The sequence below is a fragment of the Sebastes umbrosus genome, chromosome 20 (genome assembly GCF_015220745.1).
Source record: "Sebastes umbrosus isolate fSebUmb1 chromosome 20, fSebUmb1.pri, whole genome shotgun sequence".
Classification (NCBI taxonomy): Eukaryota; Metazoa; Chordata; class Actinopteri; order Perciformes; family Sebastidae; genus Sebastes; species Sebastes umbrosus.
In genome coordinates this window covers 16068057-16081657 of record NC_051288.1, presented here as the reverse complement: position 1 = coordinate 16081657, position 13601 = coordinate 16068057, and the positions used below count along the sequence as shown (strand labels likewise).

At 39.0% G+C, this 13601-nt stretch overlaps 1 protein-coding gene across 1 annotated transcript in view; it reads left to right on the top strand.

Moving 5' to 3' along the window:
- LOC119479585 (ras-related protein Rab-5C-like) overlaps nt 1-5179 on the top strand; it is a 6397-nt gene extending 1218 nt beyond the window's left edge. The window contains exons 2-6 of the mRNA XM_037755359.1: nt 27-368; nt 1377-1528; nt 2645-2767; nt 2893-2986; nt 4224-5179. Of these exons, the coding sequence (XP_037611287.1) occupies nt 200-368; nt 1377-1528; nt 2645-2767; nt 2893-2986; nt 4224-4360 (675 nt within the window). The 5' untranslated portion in view covers nt 27-199 and the 3' untranslated portion in view covers nt 4361-5179. The remainder of the gene's footprint in view (nt 1-26; nt 369-1376; nt 1529-2644; nt 2768-2892; nt 2987-4223) is intronic.
- Nucleotides 5180-13601: the final 8422 nt, after the last annotated feature.

Sequence of the window (13601 nt, the reverse complement as noted above, 5' to 3'; positions counted from 1 at the left end):
GATTTTCCATGTTTTTATTTTTCTAGGTAGACCGGGTCACTCCAACGCTGCCCACCTGATCCGGTTCTTCCCACCAGGAGTTCGGCCTCTGACCTCGCTCACCATCAGTGCCTGTGTGTCCAGACTCCGCTTCTGTCTTTACCCCTTGTTAACCTGTAGTTTCAGCCCATCTCATCCATAACAGCCTCTGTCTCTGTCAATGGCTGGGCGCGGGGGAGGAACGACTCGGCCAAATGGTGCCGCAGCAGCAAACAAAATCTGCCAATTCAAACTGGTGCTGCTGGGGGAGTCAGCCGTGGGCAAGTCCAGCTTAGTGCTGCGCTTTGTCAAAGGCCAGTTTCATGAATTCCAGGAGAGTACCATTGGAGGTAAGAGCCAAAAACGCATTACTATGCTTTTGAATTTGCAGTGGTTGGTATTTCCTCAACAGATGTCAACATGGCTGCTGGGTTGCAAACCTTCTAATTTTACAGTTAAACAGTACACTACAAGATGTTTCTGCAAACATTTAAGGTCAGAAATAGTCATTACAGTAACAGAATATTGATTCATATCTGATCAGCGCTGCCTAGTTTGAATGTTTGATCAGAGTGCAAGGTGCCAACCTGCCCATCAGGATCTAATCCGATGGCACATCCTTCGGGGGCAATTTTGGGTTAAGTATCTTGCCCAAGGACACTTCGACATGTGGACTGGACTGGAGGAGCCAGGGATCAAACCACCAACATTTTGATTGGTGGACCAATAAGTGAAGGAGATTACAGATTTGACAAGACAGTTGATGCCAATTTTTGATACTTACACAATTTGAGCGGGAACCAAAAAAGTATTGCGGTTCGATACTTAGCCCCGGTGTAGGTGTGGTTCACTAGATAAAGCATTGGACCAATATTTTCCATGTTGGGGGCTTTGTTCTATTTCTAGTTCCATAAGTTCAACATTGTGCTAATACTAAAAGTGTCCAGGCTTTAATTACCACTACAGACTCTAATATTTAAAATAAAATGAAATATCACATTTTCGAAATTTAAGAAATCTCCAGTTGTACTCCTGATAAATGGCTTTTGCGTCAAATAATTTAACAAGTGACGTGTGAAAAAGTAATCTCTATTTAAAGGCCTACTAGCTTTTTTGGGGCTTTCAACCACATGTGTATTTTTGAGTTGAGATTGTATTGTCACACATACAATTCACAAGGTCAAGAATGACTTTGAATGCTCAGAACAACTGGCATGTTTCACTTTATAATCTGAGTCAAATTCCACTGAGATCCTTCAAGCACTTACTTGCTGAGCCGGATCTTCCAGAAGGACGGGAATGCACACAGTCCTAAAACATCATCATTCCACTGATCTTCATTGTTCTGCTCTCCTCAGCCGCCTTCCTCACTCAGACGGTCTGTCTGGACGACACCACTGTGAAGTTTGAGATCTGGGACACAGCAGGTCAAGAGCGCTACCACAGCCTGGCTCCGATGTACTACAGAGGCGCCCAGGCAGCCATCGTGGTCTACGACATCACCAACACAGTAGGTTTCACCTGCAGGGAAACAATGGGGGACTACGGAGCCCGGGAGTGGCCATAGAGAGAAAAAATATATATATATTGAGGCCACAATTTACTAATTTGTGCACACAAGATCTAATTAATTCCCTCAATTTATTTAAAACGTTCCCACGTTTTAGTTAATTTGTGCACACAAGATAAGTGTATGAATGAATGAATAATTTATTTTTGTGTCTGGTCATTTACATAACCCATCCATTGTGCAACAAATCAAACATTTCGGCATGTTATCCCTCCATCATCTAACCGCACAATACACCAGCATCATCCAACATAAACATCATAAAGACATAATCGTAAACATGAACCTCCCACAAATAATGCTCCAGGATATATCCCACAATGGGAATACAACAAATAAACAGTCACAGACATACGAACACAGCCCCCTAAGCACAAGACACATACAAAAATCCAATCATGACAAGAAGTCTGAGGAATTTATCTATCGTATGTTACTTTTCTCCTCCTATCCCATGCTTTAGAAAGATATTCAAAAAATACCAAAACTTTATCAAAAAGATATTCAATTAAGGCTCCAGTCGCCATACCTATCCAATCTAAACCAGGAACATGTACTTTTTTAAATAATATTTGTCGTAAATCATGATATAAAGGACAAAATAAAATAAAATGAATTTCGTTCCAAACGTCATTTGCTCACAATATTGGCCTATATGGTATATACAGAGAGCCAACACAGCACACCCCGCTGCAGTTTTACTTTATTTTAATCTATTTTTATTTGTTAAATTCATTGTTGGCTCTATTGCTATCAAAAGTGACAGAAGTTTTAAACAAAACTATGTTTATAATCGGAGGTAATTGTACATTTTAGAATGTCTTATGGAGGTGTATTGGGTTTGTTTGGAGGCAGAGTAGAGCAGAAGATACAAGACCTTCTCCAATATTAGGTCATTTTAGTCTAAAATTTGACCTGTAGGTGTTCAGACTTGTGGGTGTTTTGACGTCACACAGAAGAGTACAGCTATCAAAAATGTTCCACCTAGGTTAAATATAGTTGTCATGTGAATACACCGGGTGACAGCAATATTAATAAAGTTTGTCGCTCAATTAGGATACTTTTGCAAGGGCGAAGAACTGGGTGAAGGAGCTGCAGAGACAAGCCAGTCCCAACATAGTGATCGCTCTGGCTGGAAACAAGGCCGACATCGCAAACAAGAGAGCTGTTGACCTCCAGGTATGAAGATGCAAAAATATAAATATATTTAGCATTTGACATCATATGATATCATACAATTGAATTAAACTTGCCAGCGCTGTAAATGTTTGACACTATCCTCAATATCTAAATGATGTTTTTAGGAGGCACAAACATACGCTGATGACAACAGTCTACTCTTCATGGAGACCTCGGCCAAGACTGCCATGAACGTCAATGAAATTTTCATGGCTATTGGTAAGTGCATCATTCTTTCTACTGAGTCAAATGTCCTTTCCCACTGCTGCAACAGATGGATATTTCAGGCAACACTTATTGCACAAAGATTTAAAACCTGACAGAGCTTTCCTAACCTGACCTGAATTGAATGGGTTAGATGTTTGGATTTTAAGAAAGAGGGGAAAATAAGTATGTACTTATACTTTGTTCGCTCTTGTGCTCTCAAATAGTTATTCAATGTGCACAGTTAACACATCTGTGCTTGATTTAATAACTTGTGCACACAAATGAATAATATTTTTTAGCTTTAATGTTTTAATGCGTTTAAGGGATACAATGACATAACTTAGTTTAGCTGTCAAAATGTATACATTCATTTCTCTGTAGGGTCCTTTCCATCATGTTGTCAGACACTTATAAGAACAATCTGAGCCTGTCAGTGGCAAAAACAAGCACTTTTAGTGGACGTAAAGTTACATTGACGCTGCTCACTTGCCCTTGCAGCTTGTTTCGCGGCTGCCGGTTACATTGTCATCACTCAATACTGGACTAATTTCAAAAAATTGTTGTCCCCATTAGTCACTTAGACACAAAACATGGGAAAATGGGGTTGAAAGTTACCCTTTAACAATGTAGAGATAGGCAAGAACACGAAAGAGGATGGTTATAACATGCAACACTGGTCAAACCAAGAAAGTTGTGGTTAAATAGTATACATCTTAACCTTCACGCTATCAGGACGTCCCAATTAATTAACTAGTTTGACTCTGCAAATTACTAATTAGTTCACTTAAATGATAGTTTCCCATGACACTTGCTGGACTCCAGAGAAAACTCCTCTGTTTTTTTCCCCCAGTGACAGAAATCTCCATGAATAGACAAGTGCAGGGGTGTCAAACTCATTTTAGTTCAGGGGCCACGTACAGTCCAATTTGATCTCAAGTGGGCCGAACCAGTAAAACCATTGCATGGTAACCTATAAATAACAACACCTCCAAATTGTCCCTTCCTGTTGGTGAAAAGAAGAAGTACATTCTGAAAACATTCACAATTAATGAACAATCCATTTACAAAAGAGATGAGATGTCTCACTGACCTCTTATCTTTTCCTGGCAAGTTCTTGTATATTCCACCATGAGTCTGATAGTGGCGTGCCGCATGTTTGACACCCCTGGACTAGTATAACCTTTGTTTTGTATGTTGCTGAACATTTCAAATTTGCTACATTCAAACATTTGTGATCTTGTCCCTGCAGCAAAGAAGCTACCGAAGAGCGATCCTCAGGGTGGAGCCGGACAAGGGGGGCGGACCAGGACGGGAGTGGATCTACAAGAAGCTGCTCCACAGAGCCGCAGCAGCCAGTGTTGCGGCGGCGGCAGCGGCGGCAATTAGCAAGTACGAAAAAATGAACTTAGTGAGCGAGCCCTGAACATCGTTTTAAGGACAGCACGTAGCTAAAACCCAGAGAGGCAGGAGAGGGCAGAGCCACTCGCCACCCCTGCACTTAAACTGAGATTACAGATGAGATTATCTGGATCCTCTTTGATTAAAGGAACTTTTTTTTAAAAAAAAGAATCATAAGCTAGAGGGAATTACCAAGATCCCTCACTACTACTTCTCCTCTGTCTTTCCCCCCCCCCGTGTATCTATCTACCTCCCTGTCCATCTTCAGCCTCTGTCTCAGTTGATTGAATTCTGTTTTAAAATGATTTGTTTTTGAAGGGTGATGCTGAGGTTGTTTGCCATTTTCCCTATTTGTGTGCGTGTGTCTGTTATGTATGTGTATGTATATAGTGCATACACATATATGTACTATATATTGGCAGTTAACTTTTCTACTCTTGCCATTTCCCTCTACATCGATTATCATCACGAAAGATACAAATGCCCAACTACTAATCCTGAAATTGCTGAAAATGGCGCAGCAATTAATCCTAAAGGATTTTGTCTTATTGCAATTTAGACCACATCATTTTGTTCTTGTTAGGGCCCTGGACATGACACAGTTATAAGGAAAGCTCTAGACTTTGCTTATTGAAGCAGGTCGTGATTTAATAGGCTACATATCTGCAGATGTTTCTGAACTGTGCAAAAGATGCGGTTGTTTGCATTCATTGTGCGATACCTGTAACACCAGAGAGTTGTTAGCCTTTTTTAAAAGAAATGTGAAAATAACTTGTAAATCTAAAAAAAAAAAAAAAAAAAAGTAATAAATAACATGCGAGATTAATTTTGTTTTGAATTGTTTTGCAGTGGTGTGGTATGACATTGGAGGATGATTATTTGCATATATGTTTTGTACGTCTCTTGGCAGTGCAGGTTAGAGCTTTGACTCTCTGCGCAAACCCGATTGGGCCCGACCTGACACTAAACGAGACAGCTTTAATTTTTCAAAATTCCTTCGGGCTTTAATCAGATTAGGTTTGCGCCAATTTCCCTGTGTTTTCTTTTTTCTTTTGTTTTTTAAATGCAGACCTTATAGTCTGTGATAAGATCATTTTTGAGCTGTGCTGAACATTCGGTAGGAGAGGGCACGTGTCACAGAGCGTGTCACAAATGTCTGTTATGTTACTGAATTCAGAAAACTTTAGTTGACTTAAGTTTGTAATACATTTTTTAATTTTAATACATCTTTTTTTTTTTAAATAAAAAATTGTAAAGCGGGCTTAGACAAAAACTATGCAGGTTCATATAGGGTCGGGCAGGCCTAGATTTATTTTTTATGGATTTCCTTATCATATTTTTATAACAGCTTGATGATAAAAAAAAAAAATTATTCAAAAGCTGTCAACTATGATATATTTGCCTCTTTGTTGATTCAAAGCGTTATCATCAAAAAAGTCTGTCTAAACAGGTGTTGCAAAAAGGGGGTCATTCTGGGGGGAGGATCTTATAATAAGGACTGTCTTATATTTAGGTCAATAATGCTCAAATTCTTCATATGACATACTGATAGTATGCACATACCTGTATTGTTCAGTGATAGTGATAGCGAGTGTGCATACAGCAATGAAAAGTAATAAGTATTTGGTCACAACAAGATTAAAACTGTCCTATATTTTCTTTTTACCTTGTTCCCTAATCGGAAGACATTTCATAAAAGAAAAGAAAACAGCATGTGTGTTTACCCAAAATATAGCTGCTACAAGGTCTAATAAATCCCCTGACTGATTCTGGCTCGTACAGCGATAACAAGCTACTTTAATAAGAGGTATTGTTTTGCTAAATACATGTTTGAATCTACATAATGTTGTTGTTTGGCAGCTGAGATGTGTATAGACTCCCTGCCTTCTCCTCAACGCTAGACTTCAGTATCCCTGTATCTTGTCATCCTAACTCTCACCTTTTCTGAACTCCCACGAATGCAACACAGTCCTATTTGGTACAAATTACATCAACTTTGTAGCTTAGCATTTTTTTTCAGTACTGAATGCACTGATCTGGAGCAAAACTATTTCTGCCCTTTGTTTAAAATATTAGTCATAAAGCTTTGTTAATTCCATATTCATCTATTAGTCACAACTCATATCAGAGCTTTGGGCCATTCAAAAATCATCATGATTAAATGGGTAAATACTGGGAACAGATCCTTAATCCAATTACTAACAAATGTTTGGATCAGATGTTTGGCCACATGTTCTTCAATGCAAAAACAGTTTAAAAATGATGATAAGTGCCAGTAATAATCAGACAGCAGAAACAGCATCAGTAAACTATTCCAACCACTAGATGGCAGCATCACACTTCAATGTAGATTCACTTGTCACGAATGGGTCCTTTTGGATGCATTTGTGTCCATTAATTTTACATGTGGTCCATATTTCTTAATAAAAGTAAGTATAAAGACACATTAAATCGATATCAGATTAATTGGCTATTATTTTGATGATGGATTCAAAGTCATTTTTCAAGCAAAAATGTTAGTTTAATAGCTTGAAGATATTTAGCACACAGTCAGTGTTTGCATTTGTATGCATACCCAAAGTGGACAGTGTTGTAGATTGACCGTGCAAAAAAAGCCATTACTGGCAAAGTGAGAATAAAAAAAGCTGTCTTGTAGAGGATTGGCACGGTGGTGGTGTGCTCACCTGATTATTCTACTGCTCCTTTTACAGCAGGGTCTCTCTGGGTTAATGCAGCAGTTCACTTTGTTGTGATAAATGGTGCCCCTTTTAATAGAGGTCCCTGAAGCTCTTGGAGGTTTTAAGTCTATTAGCTAAAGAAAGTGTAGAATACATTAAATGACATCCATTCAAATGAGGTGTTCTGGGTCTGTTAAGGTTTTAGAAATGTATTTGTTGCAGCAGCATGAGCATTTGAGAGTGCAGAGTACAGTATTGCATACACTCACTCGTTGTTAGTTTACCAGGTGCAGCTAGCTATAACTAATGCAGTCTGGTGCAAAAAAATACAATAATTCCTCCCTGTATGAATGTTATCATATTCAGATATTGTTGAAACTGTTTTGGCAACCCCATTGTAAATTTTTTTTTAATGTATGGAATCAGTGATGTAGGAGTCCTAATCTGTGGTAGTGCAGTGCCTGATGACTATTTAGTACAATAAATTCATGATCTCAAACACTGTATTTTAAATCTAGACAGTAGCCAAGTTTAAGATTCTACACACATTGCACCTTTAAGACGTTTAGGTGACATGCTTCATGTACATCATGATGTATTTGCTATGTCGCTTTCAATTGCACTTTTATTGACACGCTAACTTTTCCACCTCAGCCAAGCGTAAAAACTGTTTTTGCGATATTTTTACTTTTTTGCAAATTTCCGGTGTTTCCACTCAGGTTTTTTATGCGCAAATTGAATTTGCACATAAAAACAGGTAGATGGAAATGCACTTTATGTAACTTTTCGAGATAACAAAATGACACATTCTTCCCATAGACTGTATATAAGAAGTGGACGTAGTCACCATGAAGTCACCCATTGGTTTTGTGGACTGCCGTTTTGAAGCCTCGAGTTCGGCATTTTGGCCGTCGTCATCTTGGTATTTTGCAACCAGAAGTGACACCAGAGGGAGGAGCTAAGTACAACCGAATGCTGAATAAGACATTTTTAGGTGACCAAAAAGGTTATAATTAACTTTCATGAACTGAAAGCACACTGTGAAAAGGGTTAAAGTTGTAAGACGAAAACACGGACAACTCCCAATACCATGGTAGCGACCTGTCAATCACAAGGTAGTCACGCCCTAAAGCATACCCTGCTTTACGGTCTATTTCACTCTAAATGGGACCATAATCAATTTACTAAATATACATCATGTTGTATCGAAACTAGCGATTGAGACCATAAACTCATGTAACAATGTTTACTGAGGTAATAAATCAAGAAGTAGGCTCATTTTCTCATAGACTTCTACACAATCAGACTTCTTTTTGCAACCAGAGGAGTCGCCCCCTGCTGGCTATTAGAAAGAATGCAAATTTAAGGCACTTCTGCATCGGCTTCACTTTTCAGACCTGGAGGTCGCCCACGGATAAATCCCACGGATCTTTCCTATAAATGAAGAAGAAATGCTTAACATTGAAATACACCTTTCCTCGATAAAATACACTCAGGGGTTTGACCGGTAGCTAATGTTATTGGCTATATGTTAGCTAGTCTAAGCAAAATACATTTAGACAGTTAACTTATTGCTGTGTAACTGACATTAATGTGTGTCCACTGACTTGATGACTCTTCTCTACTTGTGCTACTGTTTCACTATGTTTTAGCATTTATCGTTATCTTGTAATTGTCACTTGTGGCAACAGTAGTTAGAGCAAAAATTACAGTGGACTCATTCATGTTTTACCCAAAGACAGGATGTAGGAATAGTTTTGCTTTTAAAGGTTTAAAGGTGCAGCAGATTCAAGTATGTTCTGTTGGTCTGACCCTCCATGTAAACATGTTTAAAAAAAAAAAGGAAAATTTAAAACCGTGTTAAGATTTTTACACCGGAAAATGGTGTAAACTGTCTTTTAGGCTGACAGCCCTGCTATTTTGGTTTTGATGCCTCAAACCTAACATTAAATCCACTTTTAAAGCCATTTGAACACACACACACACACACACACACACACACACACACACACACACACACTCGCCTCAGAGACAAGCAGCGTTTCTGCCAAAAGCAGGCGGCCGCTCTGTTCACAGTAAATGATTTCTCATTTGTTGAGCTGTCAATCAAGATGTGTTCTGTCAAAAGAGAAACTCATTTCATACTTGGCCTCTGTGAATCATAATGGTGTAAGAGCCGGACTGAAATTGACTGCGTTTAGAGGAGGAGATTTGCAGAATAAAGGAAGTGTGCCCTGAAAATAAATACAACCTTTTGATGCATTCACATTATTTGTTGTTTCTTTTTCCATTCGTGCAAGAAATGAAACAGGTAAAAAATGGCCAAAACGTAGCTTTAGCATGGCGTGGTGGCTGTAATAACAATAAGGATTTTTCAGATTAGCTTTAGTACTGTAATGTAATGTGTTTTTTGCTTGAGAAACCACTGGTCCAATTTTATAGCAGTTAAAAAAAAAACAGAAAACAGTCAAACATTTCCACAAACGCTCGCTCTGGTGGATTCCCTCTATCTTCGTGGACAGAAAGAAATGTCATTAAATACCAAGGGCAGAGGGACACGGTATCTGGATTGCATTCTGTGGTTTGAGATCTCTGCTGATAAGGATAGTGTGTGTGTTATGTGGAGCAATAATTGTCTCTTATCTAAAATGAAACATCTAACTGTGTTGCCAAAGGATAGGATGCTCATGAGGAAGGAACCAGAATAACACACAATAAACAGTTGTTGATTGGGTAGGGATTTTTTATTTAAATATCTTGCAATATGATGCTTTGCATTTGCCCATGCTCTGTTTTACTTAACATTCTGTGACAGTAATACACATTGACTACTGATTACTTCAAGGCAAGCAGTCGAAAACTAAGTGGCTTCTAAGCGTATTCGCTTTCTTGCAGAGAATTAGATGAGAAGATCCACTCTCATATCTGTATGATAAATATGAAGCTACAGCCAGCAGCCAGTTAGCTTAGCTTAGCTTAGCTTAAAGGGGACATATCATGGTGATCTTCAGGTTCATACTTGTATTTTGGGTTTCTACTAGAACATGTTTACATGCTTTAATGTTTGAAAAAAACTTTATTTTCCTCATACTGTCTGCTTGGATATAGCTGTATTTACTCTCTGTCTGAAACGCTCCGTTTTAGTACATTTCAATGGAATTGCAACAGAATTGCGTTGTTAGGCAACAGCTTGGGTCCATGTTTACTTCCTGTCAGCTGATGTCATTCACATACACTGCAGCAGGAAATAAACTGGGACACATTTAGAATGTTTACGTTTAAAACTGTGAAATGGTCTAAATATTGTAGATATGTGACATCATAAATGGACAGAAATCCTGACGGCTTGTTTCAAAAGCTCGGTTTCTGAATACAGGCTGTGTGTATTTCTCTGTGGATTAAGAATTTCGATACTTTCACGGTATTTATATATCACTTAAACCTGCTTTATAATATAAAAGCCATGAAAATGGCCCTTTTTACAATATGGGACCTTTAAAGGCTGGAAACGGGAAAGCAGCTACTCTGGCGCTGTATAAAGGTAACCAAATCCACCTACCAACGGGAAGCAAGAGAGAAAGAGCGGCGGCGACGACGGGCGAGTAACGTTATCGACTCTGGCCAAAGCTGGAAAAGTTAACAGTTCTGTACTACTGCAGAAACATGGCAATGCAACATGGCGGATTCCGTGGAGAGGACCCGCTCCTTATGTAGATATAAACGGCTCATTCTAAGGTAACGAAAACACAACGATTCAGGTGATTATACACTAAAGAAAACATACTTATTAATATCACATTCCATTCCTGCCAATAGATCCCCCTAAATGTTGCACACTGTTCCGAAAATCATTTTTAATTTGAATTATTTAATTTTATTACTTTGCCTGACCTTCTCTTTTACTTTAAAAAACCTTTATGAAGTCGTCAAGGCCAGACATGCAATGTGTCCCTCCCAGTGCTCATTTAATATACATTACTTCACTTCTTTTGGACATTGAACATTACTAACTTACATCATATGTGGATATTTTCAGAGTGAGGAGGGGAAATCTGAAGGAGCATTTAAAAAACAACACAATTACTCTTAGACAGACCGAAACAATTGAGAATAAATGATGACGAAAGCTCCTCAGAAAAGTGTTCTATCACCCTATTCTCCCTCTCCTTGAGGGGCAATGCCACTGAAGTCCACTTGAGTTTTCTCAGTAGTAGAACGTCAATGAAACAGAACTGTTGAAATTCACTGCTGGAGTCATTCTGATTTATTTTTTTTTTAAATGTTTTGGGTTTTATGCGTCACTATTACGAAAGCTGAAGGCTATTCAAACTCCAGGAGAGTCATGGAAACATTTTGTTTTTTTACCCAGATCTTTAAAGTCGTGACTTAAAATCGTGAATAGACTTCAATGACATAAAAAAAATAAAGTCTTGCAGTGTGAGCCAAGTATAAGCGCTTCAATAGATTTCTAAATCCTACAAGCATAGCCTATATACTGTATGTTGTCCTCTTGATCCTAAGAAGAGTGTGAGGCTGCAAACAACCTCCCCCTCATCAGCTGTGCTGTTGTCTTCTGTAGATGTTATATTTTGTGAAAAAAAAAGAGTTAAAAGAAGAAAAAATAACAATGCTAACATGGCATTTGTGGGAAAATAGTGAGGCTTGATGCTTTTTAATACTTGCTCAAAATAAAAACTTAGTGCTATAGCAAAGCTAACTAGCTCCTACTATAGCCAGTGTTTGCTTTGTCCGTTCTGGGCTACTGTAGAAACATGGCGGAGCAACATGGTGAAGATTTGACTTTGGAGAAAGGACAAAACAATTTCCTGTCATTTGTCACATTGAGAGCAGAAAGGATTCTTTTTTCTGTCTTTCCTTAAATGTATAGATGGCTTAATAGTCAATAATGTGATGTAAATTCAACCAAGACCAAGAAATCACTTAAGTCTCCTCAGAAACAAATGATCAAAATGCTACATGCTTCAGCCGCTGTAGTGGACTGAAAACTGTGTGTGTCACATTGAGTCAGAAGTTGATTATTGTAGTCACGCTCAGATTCTCTTTACTGGCTCTAGCTTTCACAATGGTGCTATATTCTTCTCTTCCACATTCCCGCTCCATCTTTTTTTTTTTAAATTGAACCACTCGTATCCTTTAAAGTGCCATCCTCAATCAAAAGCCACAAAACGTTGCCATAGTGACCAGGTTAAACTGAAACGTGTGTGGGGTTTTCTTGATAATTCTGGGACCAGAGGAATAAAAATGTCCCTTAATGAAAGCACTCGAGATGATGATGATGAAGCCGAGCGTTGGTATTAACTTTGATGCTTGATTGGACTCTAGCTTCGTGGAAACGGAGCGCACCGAATACACACGTTATATATCCAACCATAACAACAGGAGGCTGATTCTACTATTGTGGGAGCATCCAGTTCGAGCTAGCTATTGCGTTGTTTTCATTTGTAACCACAAACACCAGCAGAGACCTCACTTGATGATGTGATATCTTACACCCTTGTCTCTGCGCACAAGCACACGTGCACCTTTTATTTTTAGGGCGGCTGCTGCCTTGTGGCGGGGGGAGGGGGGGGGGGTCAAGCAGGGTGTCAAAGGACTTCAGTGGGAAGGACATAGCTCAAACTCCAAGTATGTTTCCAGTGAGCATCCATCATCGTGCGGCTGACAGCTGACCCAGACACAGAGGTCGGCCACAGCAAATTCAGGCGTGTGCCTGTGTCACTGTACTCCCGAATTCATCTGCAGGCATCTGCTCTTGAACATAGCCCAACAATGCTAATGAGGGGCTCTAAATGGGGCTGGGATTGTGATGGCTGCCCCCCCCCCAAAGGTGGAGAGAATTTGTTTGACATGTCAGAGTAGTACAACATTTTCCTTTGACTCCCTCAAGCAATTCATCGTACTCCAAGTGGCTCTTATGTGGTAGTGGTAGATTTAGGGATAAGCATTAGCATTGTTACAAGGCTGTAAAAATGCCTGTCGTTGTTATACAAAGACTTTAAGTGAGGTCATGCGAAGATGTACTTTCACTTGACAAAATGAGCAAATAATAGCACCGCTAAATGTTTTCTTTAGACTGAGGGCACATTTTTAGAGGGGTGCTCCGCATAATTTACATACAAAGATCAGTTTACTCTTCATAGGGAGGAGGTTCAGTCTGTTGTTTATCCCCTGGAGGGAGAGAGAAAATAACCCTTATTATGGCCTTGGAGGCTTCAAATTTATACCACAAGGTGTTGCAGTTGCTATCCAGTTGCATTGTGGGAAGTGTAGGATACAGTATGTGACCCATGATGGGGACTTAAAATTCAGGATATCTCGGCCTCCACTGCTTCAATTTGGACTGTTCTTTTATTTGTATTTTTATATATCTCTTGCAAGTCAATTGTTGTGATAGTGCAATACTAAATTGAAAGGCTATTTAATTTGAATGCTTATAAGATGGCTACTTTTGTTTCTCAAGCTTGGAAAAAACGTCAGGATGGTTTATTTGTCTGGTATTATTTGTAGTTTATACTGCTACTCTGGTTTCT